Source organism: Panthera onca, chromosome E1, assembly GCF_046562875.1.
Source record: "Panthera onca isolate mPanOnc1 chromosome E1, mPanOnc1 haplotype 2, whole genome shotgun sequence".
NCBI classification, from domain to species: Eukaryota; Metazoa; Chordata; class Mammalia; order Carnivora; family Felidae; genus Panthera; species Panthera onca.
Genome location: NC_138352.1, coordinates 15,576,062 through 15,598,004, shown reverse-complemented (window position 1 = coordinate 15,598,004; position 21,943 = coordinate 15,576,062). Strand labels below are relative to the sequence as shown.

General features: G+C 65.2%; 2 protein-coding genes across 12 annotated transcripts in view; one reads left to right on the top strand and one right to left on the bottom strand.

The window, feature by feature from the left end:
* The window catches only part of CSNK1D (casein kinase 1 delta), a 32,927-nt gene extending 26,420 nt beyond the window's left edge, over positions 1-6,507 (top strand). For 3 of the 5 annotated variants that reach the window (XM_078437974.2, XM_060645066.3, XM_078437973.2), the window contains 2 exons: positions 5,473-5,626; positions 6,294-6,507. In XM_078437974.2, the coding sequence (XP_078294100.1) occupies positions 5,473-5,562 (90 nt within the window). In that variant the 3' untranslated portion in view covers positions 5,563-5,626; positions 6,294-6,507. Of the gene's footprint in view, positions 1-1,061; positions 3,131-5,472; positions 5,627-6,293 lie in introns of those variants that run through there. The other 2 variants (XM_060645067.3, XM_060645068.3) reach the window with 1 other exon arrangement.
* Positions 5,742-16,235, bottom strand: SLC16A3 (solute carrier family 16 member 3). 7 transcript variants are annotated; one of them, XM_060645069.3, is made up of 8 exons: positions 15,910-16,235; positions 13,261-13,314; positions 12,930-13,159; positions 10,143-10,236; positions 9,189-9,436; positions 8,589-8,732; positions 7,511-8,269; positions 5,742-6,804 (listed from the first exon to the last, which is right to left on the bottom strand). In XM_060645069.3, exons 5-8 carry the CDS (start codon positions 9,409-9,411, stop codon positions 6,548-6,550), a joined length of 1,383 nt encoding a protein of 460 aa, XP_060501052.1. In that variant the 5' UTR covers positions 9,412-9,436; positions 10,143-10,236; positions 12,930-13,159; positions 13,261-13,314; positions 15,910-16,235; the 3' UTR covers positions 5,742-6,547. The 7 variants fall into 7 exon arrangements, with proteins under 7 accessions (XP_060501052.1, XP_060501054.1, XP_060501058.1 ...); XM_060645071.3 differs by lacking the exon at positions 15,910-16,235 and adding an exon at positions 15,704-15,885; XM_060645075.3 differs by lacking the exon at positions 15,910-16,235 and adding an exon at positions 11,666-11,758 and having other exon boundaries at positions 13,261-15,684.
* Between the last annotated feature and the right edge of the window lie 5,708 nt (positions 16,236-21,943).

The following is a 21,943-nucleotide window of genomic DNA, read 5'->3' as shown; positions in this document are numbered from 1 at the left end:
CGCCCCGGGGGTGCGCAGGCGGGACCGGGCTTGCATGCCGGGTGCTGCAGGGAGAGCGCGTGCCCTCCGCCCGGTGCTTTTCCGTGAATGGATTCCGGAGCGGCCGCGCTCAGCCGCCCGGTCTGGGGGCGCGCGGGGCGGCCCTGGGACCCTGCCCGCCGTTGCGCTGGCTGTCGGCCCCGTCCGGAGCCCGGGGCCGTGCGCTCGTGCGCGGCCCCGGCGGCCCCAGGGCACTCGAGCCGCCCCGGCCCGGGGTCCGTAGTGTGGGGCGCGGGGTGTGTCGTCCTCAGCTGAGCGGCCGTGCTTGGTGGGGGCTCTTGCGCTCTTGCTGCGGGAGTCTCCCGGTGGTCTCTGCCGCCCTGGCTTTGTCACTCTCTTCTTTCGCATTTATTTCTGTCCTCGTTTGTTTTTCTTTCCGACCTCGGTCTCTGCTCAGCATCCCGTCCGTGCTGCCGTCTGTATTAACCCGTCAGCCACAGCCGCCTGCTCCCCTGCCTGCCGTCGGCGCATGGCTGGGCACCCGAGCCAGGCCCGCTCCCGTCGGTGACGCCGTGGCTCCTCGTGGCCAGGGCTCGCCGCCGGCGCCGCTGCGGCACCTGCCACGGTTCCGGCGTGGCCGCGTTCCCCGGGGCGCCCTGACGGGAGCTGCTTCTCACGTCTCCCCCCTCCACGGGGAGTCCCGGTGCCCACACGGCGCCTCGTCCCTGCTTCCTGAACACCAGGTTACTTTCCAGGAAGGGGGTGCTGGGAGCAAGTACCTCTTCCGGCTTGGACTCTGTCTGGTCTGATTGTTCTCGAGCTTCTAGCTCCGTGGCCACCGGCCTCCTTGCTTGCATGCTTCTTCCTCCTTCCCCGTCTTCCTGTCACTCGTTCCGCTGAGCACGTGTCCTGGCCGCAGAGGGACCTTCCGGCGTGGCTGGGCGTCTGGCGCGGGCGTCCAGAGTAGGGTCGGGCAGCGTCCGTGTCCCCCCCTCGCCGTCACTGCTGTGTCATGCCCAAGTCTGGCCGGCCCCGTGCCTCTGGCCTCATGCTGACCTTCTCCTGTGCTTTGGCTCCGACAGATTCCCGGTCGGGTGGCTTCCAGTGGTCTTCAGTCTGTGGTGCACCGATGAGAACTCCTTTCCGCTGTGAAGGGCAGACAATGCATGGCTGGTCTACTCTGTTACAATGGCTTTACTAGTGACGCGCCCCCCGGTCTAGAACCGAAACGTTAACACCGGGAGCTCTCCAGGCCGCCCGCCCAGCGACGCCCGTGGGGGAAACAAAACACAAACTAACCCGGACAGACCGCAAAGCTCTGCCGTCGCGGGGGCTGCACCGAGGGCCTCCCACGCGGCCCGCTCGTCTCGGGCTGGGAAGAAAAGCAGAGTGTGAGAGACAGTTGCAGAGAGAACCAGACTCCCGCTCAAGAGCCTTTCAGTCCCCCTGCGGTGGCGGCGCCCTGCTCCCTGACGAGCCCACTGTAACCACCGATCTTCTACTTGGTTAAGACAGTTTTGTATCATTTTGCTAAAAATTACTGGCTTAAATCTGTGTAAAGAAACCTGTCTTTTTATTGTTCCTTTCTCGTCTGTTTCTGCGGTCCTGAGACAGATGTTGCCTCTAAAGAACCCCCGGAGCAGAGGCTGGCGTGGAGCTTCCGCGTAGGCAGAGCGTGTCAGGGAGCAGAGCGCGGGCGCCGTCCTCTGCTTTGTGGTCCGTGTGTCGTGGGGTCCGCTGTGGAGAGGGGTTTTCTCGTCAGAAGTGCCGTCCCGTGTAGACGTGTGTGTAAGTGCCCCGTGCGTGTCCGTGTGTGTGCCGTGCGTCTTGTGGCCTCGTTACGCTGGTGCTGGCTGTCACTGTCCCTTCCCCACCTGAAGCGGAAGGCCCGTGCGACGAGGTCCTCGGAGCGGTTAGGGAGCCAGGCTGCGCCTCACCCCCCTGGACGCGGCCAGAAGGAAGCCGAGCACCGAAGATCTCAGAGGCCAAGGCTTTGCGTGGCGCGTTGCTGGTGCCTCGGGAGAGGATTTCGAGCGAGAGACGTCGGACCCTCCGTTGGGGTCACGTGTGGTCGTTTTGGCGGTGGTGTTGCCTCCGTGTCTTTGAATTTGGGAAACGTTCTGAACGGACTGTAACCGTGATCGGTGTAGATTGGCCCTCGACGTGTGTTAACATCTGTGTGCTCGGAACCAAGGGCGTGGCGGTGTGCCCGGCGCCGGGTTTGCCCACAGAGGCCTCGGCCCAAGGGAATCCACCCTCAAGTGCCAAGAAGCCGGTGACTCGACCTGTGTCCAGGAGGGTGTGGCGTCACGCACTTCCTTCCGGGACTTTCGTTGGGACCTAGCAAACCCCACGGGGGTCAAGAAGCAGGGCGGGGCTGAGTCTCGCCAGAAGGAACCTCTCGGGGCCCCTGGGCTCCTGGTGGTTTGCCAGGACGCTCCCTCATCTTGTCGCAGGCAGAGGCGCCAGGTGGCAGCCCGGAGCCCCCGTCGCGGGAAACAAGGTGCAATATAGGTGTTTGGGGGAACTTCCGCCTCTCCTCCTGCCGCCCCCTGCACAGTGCTCTGTGTGGAAACCAGGGCGCTGGCAGCAAGTGGACCGGAGAAGTGTCCGTCTCTGTTTCCCCTTCCCGCCCCCGCAGCCGCTAGCGCCGGAGCGCGGCCATCTGCTTCTTTGTGAATCCTGAACTGGCTGTTCTGTTTGGGGGCGCGGGGCCTGGGCCAGGCGGGGCGGTGGGAGCGCGGTGCGAGCTCGGGCGGGTCAGGGTGGGCTGGGACCCTCTCCAGAGGTACGCCTGCCCCCTGGCGGGGCGTGAGCAGCACAGCCCCCCGGGTGCTGCCCGACGCCGGTAGGGACAGCCTGCTCACGCTCTGCATCTGGGCTTCCACCTGAAATTGCCGGACGAACCGAAAGGCGGGCCCAGCTCCCCGGGCCCGTGGCTGTGCGGCTGTCCGTCCGTCCGTCCGTGCACACTTGCTGCCCTCCCGGTGTTTAATTCCCCGTCACGACTGCAGGACGCGTAGTTGCAACGTCTGTATCAACCTGTGTATCGGTGGCCGGTCTCTGACTTGGCACGTTTGTGTGATCACTGCATCTATGTACTATCACCGTGTAAATAATAAATCCATGATGACTTCTACCTTCCCCCCTCCCCCGCCCTCCACATGGTCTTTATTTCATCCGTTTGAGAGGGGCCCTGTGTGTCTGGCCTGCCCACGGCCCGTCGGTGGTGTTGGTATAAGCTGGTCGGGAGCAGGTGGCCGGGCGGGCTGCCACTTCTGCGGTTCCAGAGCCGACGCCTGCACGGGCCGTGCGCACACACGTGCCGGTGCGCTCGGGGGCCCCTTCTCCCCCCGGCCTGACCACCTTCACGGAGCAGGTGCCTGAGCCCCGTGGCCCCACGGGCAGCACCAAAAGGAAGCACTGTCACCTGCCCCGAGCATTGTGGGGAGGCAGCCGGCCTGTCATGGTCCTACAGCCGCCGAGGGGGACGTGGTTCCTGGGAGGCAGCTCCAGGGTGGGCCCCTCCATTTGTTGAACTCGCAGCCTTGACCTCCCTTTCCCACGTGCACTGTTGAAGCCCTGCAGCCCCCGTGAGCCCCACACCCCACCGAACAAGAAGGCGTGGGGTTGGCCTACGTGCGCCTGAGGAGCCAGCTGCTCCCCGCGAGTGTGCGGTAACCCAGCACAGCCCTCCCCTTTCTGCCAACTCTGGCTGAGCCCAGTGGGCCGCCGGGTTCCGGAAGAGGGCTGGGCTCTTCCTTGGCCCTCCCCACTTCCCAGCCACCAACGTTGGGAAAGCAAAATTTGGGCCCCTTGTTGCTCCCCCCAGCCCAGGTGGCAGGGAGACCAGCCCCGAGCTGCCCTCCTCTGTTCTGCTGGGAGGGGGCCGCGGGCAGACAGGGGCCGTCACGCTGCCCTCTGCCCAGAGCCTGCCTGCCCTGTTCCTTGGCCTCTCAGCAGTGGAAGACGCCTGACGGTCCCCATCTTCCTGACCCAGGGACCAGCCGCTGGGCTGGGGCACAAGGCTCAGTACTCAGGAGTGTGTGCAGAGCCTCCGCTGAAAGCCGTTTGGAGCCCCTCCTGGAAACCCCACACCCTGTCCTTCGTCCCTCTGTCCTCCTCCTGTGTCCAGAGCCTGGGTGCTGCCTCCCGTGTACCCGTGTTGGGTTACAAGGACCCACCACGTTGTGCGTCCTTGAGGCCACGGATTGGGTGCTGGGAAGGACTGGGCAGTCCGTCGGGGCCGCTGCAAGTGCCGCCTCCCCCCATCGGGCTCCCCCGGTTCAGGGCCCACGCGCGTGCACAAGGGGCTTCTCTGCATAGGCTCTTCCCAGCGTTTGTATGTGGCAGGTCCACCCAGGTCCGGCCAGGCTAGGGGCAGCAGTCTGGGGTGATTTAGGGTGACGTGTGCGTACCTTCCAGGGAGGGGCCAAGAAGGCCCACCGGGGGGGGGGGGGGGGGCTTGGCACGGGCGCCTGCCTCACTTCGCATGGGGCAGTCTCCACGGGGTGCTGGAGGGCGAGGGATGGCCCCACGAGCACTGACTGCTCTCCCTGACTCGTGTGAGGGAGGAGTGCTCAGCCCTGGGTGGCCGCAGCTTCCTGAGGACATCCAGGTTTCCTGTCTCCCATGTTGGGCCCGGCCGGAAACACCTGGAACCAGAAAACTAGGCAGATAAGACTGCCTTGCTCACCCTCTCCCTCTGGCCTTGAACCTCAGCCTCCGGTCTGGGGTGGAGGCGTTGAGACTGTGCCCAGCAGGGGGCCTTGGGTCCACCTCACGTGTCCACCAAGGTGCCGGCTAAGGGGACAGGTGGACCCGCGTTCCCTAGGCCAAGGGGAGGGTAGAGGAACCCTTGTTCACCCTGGAGTGCGCGTGCTTGCCCGTGGACCCCAGCCCCCCCGGCCAGCTGTGTGCATCCTGCCTCGATTGGAGCGATCATCTCAGAATTGCTTAATGTTAAGTATCCCCAGGGCAGGACTCGCGGGGTCGCTGGCCCCCATGCTGGGCCAGCCTTAGGACGCGGGCATGGAGACGGGTGAGGACGCCCACTTCAGTTGCTCCTGGCCAGCGCTGGGGAAGCAGTTTAGGGTGAGGGTTGGGGAGACTGCAGCGCGAGGTCCAGGAAGCCCACAACAGCTCTTCGTGGCCAGCAGCAGCCAGATGGAGCTCCTGCGGCCGAGAAGGGGGAGGGTACAAACAGCCCAGCGGGCCCTGCCTGGCTCACCTGAACACGGGCCAAGGGCAGTAGATGCGGGCCTCCGCCTTGACCCCTGCGGCAGCTGGCATCGCCACAGCCCCCGCCCCCCACAGAGGGCCCGGGCAGACCAGGATGGGCATCAGAGCCCCGGGGCTATGGGCAGGTGCTGCAGGCGGGTGCCTGGCTTCACACAGCTCGAGGGACACATGGAAGAGGGAGAGCAGCAGCCCCCCGGGGGGGACATCTCTGGCCGGGACAAGGTGTGAGCTTTCACTTGCTTTTCATTGCAGAGGAGCAGGGACGTGGCATCTCTCCGGCTGCACGCGGCCCGCCAGGGTGCCCGCTGCCGTCCCCAGCGCCCGCGACGCACCACCTACTGAGGCGGCCCCAGCGGCCTCTGACCGGGCTCCCAGCCACGCAGGCCACCACTGGCCACGAGGGCAGGTGGGTGTGAGGTACCCGGGGCGAGGCCAAGCAGGGCTGGACCAGGAGGACGGGAGCAGATGCCCACCCTGGGTGCTGGCCACATAGGGCCACGATCAGCCGACCGAGGGGTGAATAAATGGAAGGCAGGAAGATCATTGTCTTTAAACACACACATAGTGAACACGAATCACACGTATGTCTCCGCTGAAGTGCCCACGCCTCAAAGGGGCTCCTGGGTGCGGCCAGACCCATTCCAGCCACGGGGCCCCTGGGTGGATGCTGCTCTGAGCCATCTGGGCTCCAGCGACACAGGGTCCAGAGCCAGCAGCGCTTAGAAAGCCGACCCAGCTGACAAAGGCCAGAGCCACTTTGTAAAAACGACCAGGTCGTCTGTTGAAAAAGTGAGTTTGGAGCCAACGGTCAGACCCCTGCCCCTCGTAGAATGAGACCCCGGATCTTTGAAGACATTCCTTCCAAGGTGGCTCCTCCCATACGCGGGTTTATTTCAGACCTTCAGAAGCGGAGGAAGGGAGGTTTGTCCCCCAACACTCGGCGAGGGGCGGGCTAGAGCGCCGTGGTGGAGGTGGGGCGGGACGGGGTGCAGCCAGCCACATGGTGGGGGGGGGGGTGTCTCTCCCGAGACGGTGCCGCTCCGCCCCTGACCCCGGTCGTGTTGTCTCTGAAGCATGGGTTTCTAGGTCCCTGAGCACAGCGGTGGGCACCAGGCTGCTCTGGGGTCAGCAGGCTGTGTCCTGGTGCAGACGGCTTGTAACCTCGAGGCTTGGCTCTACCACAGACCTGCTTTGGAATGACACGGTCCCCACCTCACCAGCCCCCCGAGACGCACGGACGGCCCCACCCAAGCCGGTCCTGTTTGTGAAATAAACACGAGCCTTGAAGTCTCTGTCCGGTTCCCTCACCCCTGCTGGCCTCCTCGGCTCAGACGCTCGTTTCTGGGGTGTGAACCACCTCCCCGTTTTTCTCAGGCTCTGCTTTCAGGAAGTGTTCCACCTCCCGAGAGTCCACCCTCACGTCCGCGGGGGGCTTGTGGCGCTCCCCCTCCTCCGCAGCCGCCTCGGGCCTCTTCTTAATGCAGAAGAAGTTGCCCAGCACCAGCACGAGGGAGGAGGTCAGCACCTCGGCCCCTGCCAGGAGAAACACGTACTGGTAGACGTGCGTCGCGTCCAGGAGCTTGCCTACAAAGGGGTGACAGCGTGAGCCTGGGCTGAAGGTCACCCCCACGGTCACCGGCTACCTGTGCACCGTTGTGCTGTCGGGGACAGCCCAGGGGCACCCTGTCCCGGCTTCTCCCTCCCCACAGGCAGCACAGACCAAGAGGCTCGGGGGAGGGTTTGGAGCCATGCAGGTTCAGGGTGGGAGCCTCGTCTGAGGTGCCCGGAGGTATCTGGTCACACTGCCTGTCACCTGTCACCGTGGAGGCCTCTTGACCCGTGGCCTTCACGGGAACTGCCTAGGCCCCAGAAGGACCCCAGGACCCCCGAGGCACAGCCCTGGAATTCACGGGGTCCCCTGTGGGTGCGGGCCTACAGAGTCAGCTGGAGAGACCCTAGCCCACACCGTTTAAGTTTACGCCCCGGTATTTTCTCAGCCTTTGCAAAGGGTAAAAGCCCAAAGTAACCAAAGCCAACCCCCCACCTGGGCTCTGAGCTGGCCTGCATGCAGGGATAGCACCACTCTCAGGATTCGGGCACGTGCCTGCCTTTGGTCTAGGCCCGTGGCCCCCTCCGTGGTGGACCAAGCAGGTCCTCAGGAGGGGGGCATGGCTGGCGTTCACTCCTGCTGGAATACGGGTGGCCTGGCCACGTTGGTAGGTGTCCCTGCAGCCAAGAGCCCTCCCATGGTGGGTCCCCCTCCCCAGGAAGGCTGTGACCCACCACTCACCGCCCGACGGGGGCCCAATGAGCACGGCAATGGCCTCCAGCAGCAGCACGAGGCCAATGGCACTGGAGAACTTCTGGGTGCCCACAATCGCCATGAGCACCTCGAACTGCAGGGCCCCCACCATGCCGTAGGAGATGCCGAAGAAGATGCAGAAGACCACCAGGCCACCGTAGTCGCTGGCCGTGGACCCCGTGAGGTCCGTGAAGCCGTTGAAGAACATAGAGAAGCTGAAGAGGTAGACGGAGTACGGTCGCACCTTCTTAAGCCCCGTGATGAAGCCCGCGGCGGGCCGGGCGAAGATATCGATGAAGCCCAGGACGGTGAGCAGGAAGGCAGCCTGGGTGTCGGGCACACCCAGGTCCTTGGCATAGCTCACCACGAACACGGGGGGCACAAAGAGCCCCAGCACCATGATGGAGGCGGCCACGGCGTAGATGACAAAGCCACGGTCCCGGAAGACGCTCAGGTCCAGCAGCCGCCTGGCTGGCCGCTGGGGCCCGGGCCCCGAACCCGGCCGGGATGCCTCCAGGGGCCTCATGAGCGCGGCGCACACGCAGCAGTTGAGCAGGAGGCCCCCCAGGATGAGGAAGCCGCCCCGCCAGCCATAGTGGTCCTGCAGCAGCTGCCCCAGCGGGGACAGGGCGCACAGGAACACGGGGCTGCCCGCGGCCGCCAGCCCATTGGCCATGGGGCGCCTCTTGTTGAAATAGCGGTTGAGCATGATGAGGGAGGGCTGGAAGTTGAGTGCCAAGCCCAAGCCTGTGGGAGGGGCAGGCGGGGGAAGGTGTCAGCTCAGTCCTCCTGGCCCCTTGTCCCTGTCCCCCGTTTGCCCAGACACAGGCTCCGGCCTGAACAGTTGTACGTGGGGTCTGTGGGTGTCCATGCGAGGGGACCCGGTGTGCATTCAAAGCCCCTGTCACCAACTAACGTGCTGGGAGAGACAGACGGGGAACGAGGGAGAGACTGGCGCCCCCTCCCAAGAGGCCCCTCGCTCTGGATGCGCCGCCCGGCCCGTTATCTGGCCGCTGAGGAGTGAGCGTGCTGTGGCCTGCCCCGCTCCCCGCTGGGCCCCACTCACCGGTGATGACCCCGGTGGTGAGGTAGAGCTGGATGATGCTTCCACAGAAGGACGCAGCCACCATGCCCAGGGATGCCAGGAGGCCACCCGCAAGCATGACGGGCCGGCAGCCAAAGCGGTTCACACACACGCTGCAGAGTGGGCCTGGGGGTGGGGGGCAGAGAGCTGGGCCCGGACTCTCCCTCCCCGGTGCCCCTTGCCCCAGCTCAGCAGACAGGCCAGGTGCCCAGGATGTGAGTCGTGCCCAGACACCTTCCCAAGCAAAGCACGGTTTGCAGCAGAATGCCCCCGGGTCGGTCTCTTTTTTGTTTGCTCTGTTTAGGCGTCGAGACCCAACTGTCCGTAAAGGACCGTTCCAGAGCCTCGTCCTCTGGGACCACGTACAGCTGTGCAGGTACAGCCTGTCGTCGGACAGGTCTTACAAAGACTTGGCCTGTGCTGGGTTTGGCCCCATGGAGAGCCACGGATTTGGGGCAGAAAGGGGCCCCCCTGGGCCCTGCCCATCTCCCACCCCCAGGCCTTCTTGCTTGTGTGCGGCTCTTAACTAGAACTGAACACGGTGAACTCCAGAGGTGACCGCTGGGCGTGACAGCCCCTCACCTGTCCCGTACAGCATGGCCAGCAGGATGGAGGAGATCCAGGCCGTGTCACTGTAGCCGATCCCAAACTCACGCATGAGCTCCTTGAAGAAGACGCTGACCGCCTTGGGGAAGGCGTAGGAGAAGCCCGTGATGACGAAGCAGCCGAAGAGGACGGCCCAGCCCCAGCCCCCATCAGGGGCCTTGATGCCGGTGGGACCCTCGTCAACCACGGCGCCGCCCATGGCCAGGAGGACAGGTTGTGCGTCCCTGAGGAAGGAAGGCAGGCTGCCTGGGTTGTCTGGCTGGGTCAGCCCCTGTGCTACCTGAGAGCCCCGCCTCCGGCCCTCACCTGGGGCCTCACCTGCACTTGGCCCCAGGCTGGAGGGTCTGGGCTGAGCGGCAGCTGCCGTGCTCCCTCCCCCGCTCAGGCCTGGCCCGCTCCCACCCAGCTGGCTCTAAAGGGCAGTGGCTTTTTTGGGCTCAGCAAGGTCTCAGGTTTCCTCCTGAGGAGGACAGACCCCAGCGGGGAAGTCAGCCCAGTGTGTCCTCTCGCCTGACCCTGTTGGGGGAGCAGCCCGCACTTCCCACCCCCCGCTGCAGGTGGGTCCTGTGAGAGGGGACCTGGGGTGGTGTCCCTTGAGACCTAATAATCTAGGTGTGGCCAGCCGTGCACCCCCACCCCCCGACCCGGGGAATGGGGCTCCCAAGTGAGAGCCTGACCAAGAGGGACTGAGGCCCACAGGCTTTGCTGTGCAGGCGGGACTGGGGGTCGCCAGCAGAGGCCATCGGGCAGTACCACTGAGGAGGCTTCCATGCAGCCTACTGGGGCAAACCCTCAGACCTCTCTCAAGCCCAGAGCTTAGCCCCCTTGAGGCACAGGAACTGGGAGTGCCGGGGCCAGACGTCCAGCTGGAGCCCCCCGCCTCCACCTGATGCCAGGGATGAGGCTGGTGCCTTCGCCCCCCCAGCTCACCAGACAGAGGCTGGTCCCAGGAGAGCGTCTCCTCAGTGCAGGTGCTGCCCGGACCGCAGCCCTCTCCTCTCCTGCCAGCGGCCAAAGACTAGCTCTGGAGGACAGAAGCCCCAAGGGGGAGTTTGCCAGTTGCGTGGTGTAAATGCCCCACCTACACTGATGCCCAGGAGCGTCCCAACCAGATCTCACAGCCCCTGTGTCAGCCACCTGGCTCCATGCCGTCCCCTTTCCAACCTCATCCTTGACCTTGCAGAGCCCCTGGGGGGCCCATTTCTGTGTGCGAGGCATACATGGAACCTGGGACAGGACTTTGGAGTGAGGACAAGGGCCTCTGTGCCTGGCCTGTGTGAGCACAGGGTCAGCGTTGTGGGGGAGAAGCCGTGGGAAGAATAACCCTTCTCCCTGCCCCCAGCATCCGGGCCACAGGTGCTCCCTAGGATCCTGATTCAGTGGTCTGGGGGGTACTGAGGCTCTGACCCAAGGGTGTGGCCTGTGTTGGGGGGTGTTTTTCAAGGACTTTCCGGGTGATTCCCAGCAGTAGCTGCTGTTCAAGAGCACCACTGTTGGATGACCAGACCCCCCCAGGAGCCAGCTGGCCATCAGGCTGATGACAGGGCTGACACAGCCCACTGGAGCAGAGCGCGGCCCGGGCCCCCACCCCGGGCTGGGCCAGAGGTCCACTCCAGTGCTTGCCTTGGCTGCCAGCTGGGCCAGGCTTCACTGCCACCAGCACTGCTTCTGGGAGACCCAAGAGAACCTTTCTTCTCTCTGGGCTCCTGGACCCCGTGCCCTTTAGGCCCACCCACCCTGCCCCGAGTGCTCAGAAGCCTCCTGGGCCTAAGAGCGAGCTGCAGGGAATTCCTGAGGCTAAGAGGGGCACAGGGGCACCCAGACCAGGGAAGCCTCCAGGCCCATGGCCTGCACGGCACCCCAGCTGGCCCTCTTGCGTATCTAAGGCATACCTGGAACCTGGGACCGGCCTCTGCCAGGAAAGTCTGGCCCCAGCCCTGGGTTCTCCCCACCAGATACCCTGTCTCAGACCTTGCAGCCATGTGCTGAGGACCGGCCGGAGGGGCAAACACATCCCACAGCCAAAACCGCAGGCCCCGGCTATTCATCACTGTCTTTAGCTTAAAAGATCCCTGAGGTACACGCAGCAGGAGAACTTAATTAAAAAACAAAAAAAATGCACTTTAGGAATGTGTTACAATTTAACGCCACTGTTTAAGGCAGAAAGCACAAACAGCCCCAGGACAAAGGACAGCGATGGCGGTCATGGAGGCCCAGAGGAGCTGGTCATCCCCAGAATCCTGGTTTGTTTTGGGTTGTGGGCTTATGGGCTTTCACTGATTTTTAAAAATAGACCAAGTGGGCCATGCAAAGGCCAAAGAGGGATGTCTGACGCCAAAAGTTAGGAGCAGCTCAAGTCTGTATACCCAAAGTTCCAGAATACGGGGCCTCCCTCTGAGATCTTGGTTGTACTAGCCGCGCCTGGCACTCGCCAGAGGAAAATGCGCCCCCACCTTAGATGGCCTGTTTTTTGCTGAGCTGCTGCCGGCCAGGGCTGGGCCCTCCCTGGAGGTTCCCTTGGTCCTCAGGAGACAGACGCTGGCCACCTGTGGGACATGGGGCATCCCCTGAACTAGCATCCAGGAGGGTGAGGGGAGCAGGGGTGCCAAGGCTTAGGTGCCAGGAGGATATGGCATGCTTTAAGACCTGTGTGGGCCAAGTGGCTGCCACGGGAGGCTTACGTGGGGAGCGTGGCCATCTCTCCCACCCATCCCTAGAGACTTCAGACACTTTCCTCCCAGCTGCCCCGCCAGCCTAGGGTGCCAACCACACTAAAATGACCCCCTATTCATTGCCCACATCAGCCAGGCTTCAAAGTGAAGTTTCTCAGCAAGATCTCAATTTGCCAGTGGGCAGTGGTGGTGGGCAAGCAGGGAAGGGAATTGGTGGGGCCTCAGTTTGGAGCAAAGGGGTTTTGCTCAGTAGGGCGTCCAGGTAGAGAAGGGGCTGGGATTTCTAAGAGCAAGATGGGTCTTGTCAACCCATAGGGGGAGGAGGGCCTGGAATGGAGGCCCCCTTGGGGGGACTGGTCGGGGACCCTCGCTGCAGTGTGCCAGGAGAGGCGGTGCCAGCACATCTGTGGGCACACACCAGCCAGCTGGACTTGTGATGACATTTACCCTCCCGGGGAAGCATGCGAACCACGTCCCCGGCCCAGAAATAACCCGCCCTCTGGACCTCAGAAAGCTGATCTCCCCGGTGGGGCATGTGTGTCCGCTCCTGGGTCAGGTGAGGCTCCAGGAGCTGCCCCCCCAATTCCCGAAAAGGTCCCACAGCCCCAGGCGGCTGGGAGCTGAGCAGAGGAAGGCCCAGAGAAGAGTATGCACGGGGGTCACTCGAACAGCCCGTTCCCGTAGACCACCCATCGGAGCTCCCAAATCCAGGCCTTCTGCCAGCTTCTCCCGCAGGGGTCCACTGGCTGGCCGGCATCCCAGTGGGTCAGGACTCCAGACCCCAGCCCCTGAGCCAGCCTGGCCTCCTGCCAGGCGTGTGCTCCAGCATCACCCCCTTGTCCGCCTGTACTCACCTGGGCACCTCCACCTGGAGGGCTGGGGCAGACTCACACAAACAGCCTGGCCTTGACCACCCCCACATCTCGGCTTCTCCCACTTCCAGAACCCCTTCTGCTGCTCCACTCCAGCCTGCAGACCCACTGCCGTCCCCAGTGCGCCCGGCCACACTCCCCATTAGGCTTCTGTAGGTGGTTCTCTCACCCACCTTGGATCCTGGGTCTCTGGCCCGTGCGCTTCCAGGGCAGGCCGTGTCCCTGAGGTTCACTGCGGTGGCCTCCAACTCTAGAGCCTGTAGGTTCGCCTCCTGGGGAGATTGGCTAGTTAACTAGCCAGACTTCCAGTCCTCAAAGACCAGCTCCAGGCGGGCGGGGCAGGAGAGGAGCAATTGCATTCCGTCCTGGGCTCTTCCTGCACCAGGACGCCTGGGACACGCGCCTGGGCACCAAAGAAACAGCCCCGTTGTGGCTCGCACCTGGCTTCAATTGAGCCCCAAGGTCCCTGAAGCATAGGGGGTGGTTGACAGAAGAGTGCCATACCTTCAGGAGGAGGGAGAGCCTCCCAGGCTCCCTAGCTTCCTTTCCCCGCTGTCCCTGTTGTGCAAATAGGTAACATATATCCGGATGCCTCCATCCACCCAGCGCTCAGGAAGCAACACTGGTCTGGGTGCTTGTCCGCTTCCCAGGGCTGACACAAGACCCCAGATGCCCACCTCCGCCCTGCCCCCACCTGTGGGCAGAGCTGTTGACTGGAGGGAGGTGTCTGGGGCTTTTTCTGGGGAGATGGGCCCTGAGCACTGGGTGAAGGTCTGCCCCAGGCATGACCCAAGCGTGCTAAGCCAGCCTGGGCCCTCCACACCACATCCACTGATCACGGAGTCCCCCAGGGCGCTCCCAAAGCTCTTACATCTTGCAGAGGCCAGTGGTGTGAAAACACCCTGCCCTGGGGCCAGCCCCTCTCCAACATGATGCCTCATGTGACAAGGAGGGGGCTGTGGGCTGTGGGCTGTGGTCCTGTGTATGGTTTTGGGCTCACCCTGTCAGAGCCCCCTGGTCTGGAGGGCTCAGAGTGGTGGCTAGAGCAGGCTCAAAGCAACCCCCTCTAGTCCTGAACCCTGCCCAGCCTGCCCATCACATGGCCATCTTGTCCCACTGCTCGACTCCCTGTAACCCCCACCCCCACCCCCCACCCCCAAAGCTAGTGTTTTAAGGCCAAGGCCAAGAAGGGCTCTGCACGGCCAACCTCAGTAACCAGGAGGGGCCCCTCCCATCGCCACCCTATTGGGCCTGGTGGCAGGTGGGGGTCGGGCCGACCTTGGTGGGGCTGGGCGGTCACCAGCAGGGTAGAGACAGGGAGGGGTGTGGGAAGGGAGCAAGCTCCGCCTTGCCACCCCGCTCTCGCTGGGCCGAGGGACGTGGGGGACGTGACCACGCCAAGGGAGGAGCCGCCGCCGTATTGCCTGGAGTAGGCGCTCTCCCCGTCTGCTAGTCTGCTACCGTATAGGCCAGCGCCCGGGCCGCTGGGGTCAGGGAGCCCCAGAACGGCACAGGGCGCTAGTGAGCGCCGGCGCGGAAGGAGATCCTGTGGCCCCTCCCGCGGCTCCCCCCGGGGCGGGACCGGCTTCGGTTTGCCTCGGCAGGGGCCCGGCCATGTGGGCGCTGTGACCGGCTGTGAAAGTGGACTGAGAACTCTCCCTGAAGGCCACCCCACCCCGCCCATTTCACAGATGGGGACTGAGGCCGGGAGGTCTGTCCTTGCCGGGCCGGCACCGTGAGGATCCTCAGGCCTCTCCACTCCTGTCCTACGCTTGTCCTGGCCCAGCGCACCTGAGGCCTGACCCAGAGGTGCCTCGGATGGATTGATTGCTCTGTGAGACAGTCTTCCGGCCCTGGGCCCTTGGGGCACCCTGCTGGACTCCTAACCTTAGAGTGGCACCGGCCAGGTCACTGCTGGACCCACCCTAGAGCAAAGGGGCCTGGCACAGAGGACAGCAAAGCCCCCCCCCCACCCCCCTTTACACACACTCCCTGGCCACTGTCCTGAAGAGCACAGACCCCCTTTTGTTGCTGCCCCTCCAGACTGAGGTTGCAGCTGGAGTCAGAGCCAGGTTGCCTCCTGGGTACCAGGCCCTGCCCAAGGTCACACCGAGTCATTACAGAGCTTGCCCTGGGGCCAGGCCTCCCATTGCTCACCCCAGGTCCTGTCCACACCACAGGCCTCTGGGCAGGAAGGTTCCACCCCACCTGTGCCCCTTCTGGGGGCGGGCCTCCTGCCATGGGAACAACTCCTCAGTCATGGCCCACCCACAGAGGCCCGGTCCAACCTCGAGGGCACGCTCCTGTGTCTGCTCCCTCTCACACCCAGTGTGCACTTCTGGACGTGCAGCTCAGGGCCTCTGGGATGGAAAAGCACTCTGGCCTCCGCGCTGCCCCTTTGTCCCTCATCTAGAGGCCAGGCAGCCCCAGTGGCGGTGACCTGACTGCTTCTCTTCCACTCACAGCCTGTCGTCCACTGGCCTGGTCCAGCATCCAGGCAGGCATGTTGTCAACCCACCTTTCAGATAAATAGACTGAGGCCCCGCTGGTTTTCCCAGGGGGTAGAGGTCTGGGAGGCGGTAGAGGCGAACGGGGGAGTCCAGCCTGATTCTCAGAACGGGCTCCCCACCTTTCTGCCCCCGGGCCTGGCCTGGGAGTCGTCGACCGAGGGCGGGTGCCAGACGGCGAGGCGAGTGTTTGGGCGCAGGGAGAGGCGGGAGGAGGTGAGACAGAGGCCCGCGGGGCCACGGCACCGGCACCACCACCACCACCACCGCCGCCCAGCGCGGCGGCCAGAGCGCACGTGCTCCCCGCGCCCTCGGGAGGGGGCCCGGGCCGGCGGCAGCCCCACCAAATACCGCCCGCCGCCGTGGACCGAGCTCTTCGCACCCGCGACCCCGCTCGGCCGCCCCGCGCACCCGCCTCCGGGACAGAGCCCAGCACTCACCCCCCGCCCCAGGGCCGCCCAACGCAGGGGGCGCACGGAGGGCCGGTCCGAGGGCGCGGTGGGGGCGCGGCTGGTTCCCCGGAGCCCTTCGGTGGCGGCCGCCCGAGGCCCGGAGGGGAAGGGGCGAGGGGCGAGGGGCGGGAGCGCCGACTCGGCCGAGGGTCCCGGCCCCGCCCCGCCCCGCCGAGCATCCGCGCCGCGCCTACCTGCCGCCGCTCGGCCGCCGCGCGCCTCTGGCCGCCTTGCCGGGGGGACTCGGAGCTCCGGCCGCTCGCGCCGCACGTCCCCCGCGCGTCACCGCCGCCTGGCGCCGCCCCTGCCCGCCCCGCCCGGACCCCGCGCCGCGCGGGAGGGGCGCCCTCAGCTCCCGACGGCGCCCGAGCTGTCGCCGGGCTGAGGGACGACCCCACCCCCGCCCCGGGCAGACCCCGGCCGGGAGGGAGATGCGCCTTCTCGCCGGGCCGGTCCCGCTCCCCCCGCGCCCGCGGGCCGGCCCCCAGGTCTCGCCCTCCCACCCCGGAGGCGGCACCCCTGACCCTGTGCCATTCCCCCCCCCCCTCCCCGCTCAGCTCCGGGGCGCACAGGCCTCCCTCCCCAGTCTCCCCCCCCCCCCCCCCCCGGAATCTCCGCCCCATCCGAACCTCGGCTTCCTCGCGGGCCGCGCCCCCCGCGCTGCCTGGGTCATCGCCGACCAGGCAGTCGACCTCCCTGAACTTCCGCTTCCCCGGGTGGCTCCGCGCCCTGCGAAGCCGGATAAAGCCGCGCCCCTCCCCTGGGGCGTCCAGGATCGCCACCCGGTGGGGTGGGACGCCGTCCCCGGCGCTCCCCATCCCCGCGCCCGCCGGCGCTCGCCCCGGCTGGTCCCAAGAAAGGTGCTTCAAGGCCCCATTATTCTTAGCTGTCACTTGGAGAGGGCTAAAGTTTGAGGAGGGGCCAAGGAGTGTGGCCGTTGGTGGCGGCCACCCAGCAGGGACCGCAGGAATACTTTCCACCCAGCCGACTTTGAAATGACACTCCAGGTCTCCTGGGACCAGGGGAGGTGGTGGAGGCACTGGCGACTGTGGGCTGGGTGGGGGATGGGGGGGCGGAGTGGAGGGTTACTCCCTCCCGGGGCCTTGCTACCGTGGTTGAGGTACGTGGGCAGATGGCTGAGTCCATCCGACTGCCCCGTTGGAGATGCCTCGGCCACCAAGCCTCCTGCTTTCTCTTCTGCATGCTGCAGACCACACCCCACCCACTCCCTGTGGAAAGAACCCTGGCACTCAGAGAGGCTGGGCTGGGCCGGGCCTGGCCCCCAACCCCTGTTTAGGGCCCAACCACCCTCACCCCAAAATACTAAAGAACTCTCGTGTAAACATGCACGCTTAGGGAAAAGGTGAGCAGAGCCCAAGCCTCCAGCCCGGGCACAGGGCCTGGGCCTCCCAGATGACGCCTAGATCCTGGGTGTCCGTCGGTAGGGGCACTTGTGGGGGGAAGGCGACCCCCATCTCACAGTCCAGCCCAGCCTCAGGTGGCAGCCTCCAGTCACCTGCTCCTGCCGTGCTCCCCCCACAGGCTGGAGGTGGAAGCACTGGTGTGGGGGTGGGGCTGCAGGAAGGAGCCCCCTCACCTGTGGTGGCACTTCCTGCTCCTGGCAGTGGGGCACCGGCTTCCTGGCCTCGGGTTATTTAGACACACACCCTGCCCAGCTCAGGGTCCCTCTTACCGCCACCCAGATGCCTCCCCATCTTCACAGGACTTGGGGGCTGGCATCCCCCACCCTGGGGACTGAAGATTCCTCCTGGGTGGGAACCTTGCAGTCCTCAGCCCCCGACCCCCCGCCCCCCCCACCCCCACCCCAAGACTGAAGAGCACAGCGTGGATAGCAGGGAAAGACAGGCCCAGGTGGCTGGGGTCTCTCTGCCCTCTGCCAGCCTCCCTAAGTGCAGAGCTGCCTTTCCTCTGAGCTCCAAGACCTGGGAGGACCCCACAGTTCCCCGAGGGAGTGCCTGGGATTCGGCCCTTTCCCCCGCCCCTACCACCAAAGAAGGGAAGGGGCCTCGAAGGTCCAGTGAGGTCCAGCTAGGTCCCAGCTAGGTAGAAGAGTTGGGGGCGGTCAGCCAGGGACACCGTGGTCCCACAGGAGCCTTCAGGAGAGGACATTCCCCAGACTCAGAGCCCCTCAGGCATGGTGCCCAGAGCTGAGGTGGGCACAGGTGGGCACAGAGGGCCGGCTCATCAGGCACCAGCCTTCCAGCCCCTCCCCCACCCCCTGCAGAGCATTCCAGGGCTGGGAGTAGCTACAAGAGGAAAGAAAGAGTGGTAGAGTGATGGCAGATGGTGGGGCGGTGGGGCAGATGGGTTCTTGGGGGGGGGGGGGGTACCCGGTGGCTGACAATCAGAGGAGAGGGAAAGAAGTCTCTCCCCAGGGCTTCATCTGGAGCAGTCCCGCAAGGGAGGGCCAGGAACCTTCCAGACACGAACCGCTTGGCCCCACCTCTGAGGACTCTGAGGTTCTTCCCGTAACAGGGAGCCTCCCTGCTTCTAAACGCTTAGCCTTCAGGAAGGCTCCGTTGGGGTGCCCAGCACTGGGAGGGTCTCGAGTGGCCAGGCTCCATTCTGCACACAGCCCCACGGGGCCCCTTCAGGTTTGGGCTCTGAGCCCCCCTCCCCCGAGCCCCCCCTCCCTCGAGGCTTCATTCCACCTGAATGGTGCCCTGTGCACAGCAGGGAAGGAACAGCTGTAATTCTGAGGTGCAGGGGAGGGGCAGAGACGGCCCAGGGCACCCACCCCAGACCTGGCTCCAGTGCCCGCTCCCCTTCGGCGGCCCTGGGCCAGCCCGACGACTGGGGCTACCCTCTTCTGAAAGGAAGGGAGTGGAGGGCCAGGGGGAGTGTACCCATCCCTGTGAGGGGGCCTCACGGGACTGCCCAGCACTGGGTATTCCCTGGTGACCTCATCTGTTCCTGGCCCCACCTCCCCCCCCCCCCCCCACGGTCTGACAAGTGCCCCCACGTGCCCCTCCGCCGGCTCCTGGACTCCAATTCCCAGAGTTTCGAGTCACGGCTTCGGCTCCGAGTCACGGCTTCGGCTCCGAGGGGCCTCCAGGGCTGTCCCCACCACCGGCCCAGCCCTCTGCAGCTACTGGGGATACGCGCCACCTTTCTGGGGTGTCCGGACAGAGAATGGGAGACCGGTCCTGCCGCTATCTCCAAAACTGACACTGGAAGCCTGGGAGAGCCGTCTGAGAACAGTGGCCACACAGGAGTGGAGGAAGGGCCGCCTGCTCCTACGTGGGGCCAGACCTAGGGTGCCACGTTGTTGATGGAGCCACACGGGTCCCCCATTCGCGAGCCCTAGGAACCGACCGCTGGAGTCCAGGCCGAGCCGCCCACCCCATGGGCGGGATCGGGGCCAGAACAGGCCAGGTCGGCAGAAGAAAGCCAGGTCACGTGACCGACGTCCAGGCAGAACCGGCCTCCTGCCCTCCACAGGGACATGGTGGCACAGCCGTGACTGCGTGTGTTCACCCCCACCCTACACCTGCGACCACACCTTCCCTTACTCCCCTACTCCAGGGTGGGTGAGGTCAGCCGGACCGGCACCCAGCCAGCCCAAGGCCAGGGGTTTCCAACCACTCCCCTCCCACCCCCTCCTGCTCCCCAGGGCCTTACCTGGGTCTGTTCAGGCTCCCGGAAAAGTAAACACATTAACCGCTTGGCTGGGAACAGAGGCCAAAACAGGCTGCAGAGCCCAGACCCAGCCCAGCCTGGCAGGACTCACCCATGGTCCCTGCCCGGCGGGCTGCTGGGCATGGGGGCCGAGGGTGGGTGTGTGGGATGGGGTGTCTATGGGGGGGTGGGGGTATCTGGGTTGGGGGTTTCTGGGGGATGTTGGGGGTTTCTCAGGGGTTGGGAGCATATGGAGGGAGCTTAGGGGTGTCTGGGGGGTTGAGGGCATGTGAGGGGAGGTAGGAGGTATGGGGGGGTTGGGGTATCTGGATTGGAGGTGTCTGGGGGGAGTTTGGGGGTATGCGGGGGTTGGGAGTGTCTGGGGGAGGTCGGAGGTGTTTATGGTTTGGGGTGTCTGTGGGCCCGGGATATCTTTGGGTGGTGATGTCTGTGGGGGGTGTCTGGGTGTGGGAGTATCTACGGGGGGGCATCTAGGGATTGAGGGTGTCTGTGGGCCAGGGGTGTCTGGGGTGGGGGTGTCTGGCCGAGGGTGTCTGTGGATGGGAGTGTCTGTGGGTGGGGCTTCTATGGGGGGTGTCTGGGGGCGGGGTGTCAGGATGGGGTGTCTGTGGATGGGGGTGTCTGGGGGCGGGGGCGTCTGGGGGTTGGCACAGCTGCCAGAACATTCACTCCCGAGGTCAGTGGGGTGGCTCCGCAGATGTGCCTGAGGATCGGGTCCGTTTGGGGAAGGAAGCAGCAGAGAGCAAGCCGGGTGGAGCCTGGCCGGATTCAACCACGGGACCTCTCCAGACTTATCTCCTGTCTGGGAAGTGGGCGCCTGAAGCCCCTCCGACGGCCCCTGGAGGAGCTGGAACGTCCCATCCCCTTCTCCTGCACCCCACCCCCTTGCTGAGATGGAGCGGCCACCGGCAGTTAGGCCCCCCCCTCCCCCGCCTGCTGCCCTCAGGCCCTTGTGCAGCCCCCTTGCTCCACTGGACGGCCCTGGGGGCTCTGTTGCTCTGTCCTTCCTGAGCGGTGGAGCCCTGGGGGTAGGGGCTCGGGCAGGGGTTGAGGGGGACACGAATCGAGTCAGGATTGGAACTCTTCCCCTCTTCCCCCTGGCGGGAGCCTCTTACCTCCCTCTTTGAGTCTGCTCCCTCCTCCCTGCAGGGTCCAGCAGGTCCCACCCGCCTTGGTCCCTGTGGTCCCTCGTGCCCACGCCTCCTGCCCTTGTTCCTGGAGGCCCCCAGCCCAGGCACCGATGGACAGCCTCTCTGCTGCTGAGGTCCTGTCCTTCCCCCGTGTCCCCCAGACTCAGGGACAATGACTGTGGAACGTCCCCTCCCTGTGCCCTTGTCTCCCTTGTGGCCACCATTTGTCCCCAGCCCTGGCCGGAGTGAGATGCTACTGAGGAGCAGTGGGTGGTCCAGGCAGGGACGCTGGACGCCACCTGTGGAGGGACTGGTGGCTAGAGGCACCACCGGGGCCCCCCACTGGCCGGACCTGGCTGGCCCTGCGCATCCTCAGCAACCAGAGAGAGACAGGGGGTCCCATCAGAACTGGTGGCTACAGGGCCTCGGCTGAGGGTGGCCTGCTCCCATGGCCTGTGTGTAGCCTGAGGGTGGCCATGCCAGGCCCATTACTGTACCTGCCTTGCAGGTGAGGCGTGGCACCCACACCCGGTCAGAGACAGCTCAGGAAGTCGGCTGAGCCCTACATGCACACCCCCCGCTTTGTTAGGGGCCCTGGCCCTGGGGGCGCCTACCCTGTGCTCTCTGTCAGACCCCCAGCTCCAACCCCTCTTCTCCTCTGTCCATGCCATCTGGGGAGTGGCCTCACGACCATCCTTGTGCTCGCGGCCCCGAGATGTCCTGTAGCTCAGGCTCCCCAGGACCCCACATTTCTTGGCCCCAGCAGAACTCCCTCGGTGACCCACCCCTCGACCCCTCCGCTAGCCCTCCGCACACCAGGCTTCCTTCAGGGTTCCTCTCTTTCCTTTGCTCCCGTGTCCAGGCCCAGGAAAATCCTGGGCTCTTGTTGCCCTGGCCCACGCCCCCCCCCCCCCCCACAGGTGGGAGAGCCTCTGCCCACCCCAGTGCCTGGATGGGAGCCTGGAACAGAGCAGGTGCTCCATGAATGCAGGTGAGGAAGGGACACTCGGGAGGTGGTGCCCCCATGTGCCAGTGGAGCCACCAGCCCTGTCCCTGGTCCAGCCACCTCTCTGCCCATGCAGTGGCGAGAGGGAGCCTCCCAGACCGCTCCTGTGGTCCAGCGCCCTGGCTGGGCCTCGGTCCTCGCTTCCTTGGCCACCATTCAGGTATCATGTATCTGCTCAGGTGGGCTGCCTGGGGGCCCAGCTAACATAGCCCCGCCCATATACTCTGCACCTGACCTTACACTGGGTTCTGGGTCCCTGCTGAGGCGTGGCCCCACCTTGTTCCTTCCTTTTGCTCTCCAGCGATCAAACTCTGACTCAGGCCGCCCCCTCTATGGTGGTACCTGGTGTTACAGCCCCCTGGAGCCCCCCTAATCTCAGTGTGGAGCATTGCAGGCCCAGGGGACAGAGGTGGAGACCGGGGGTCCTGCCAG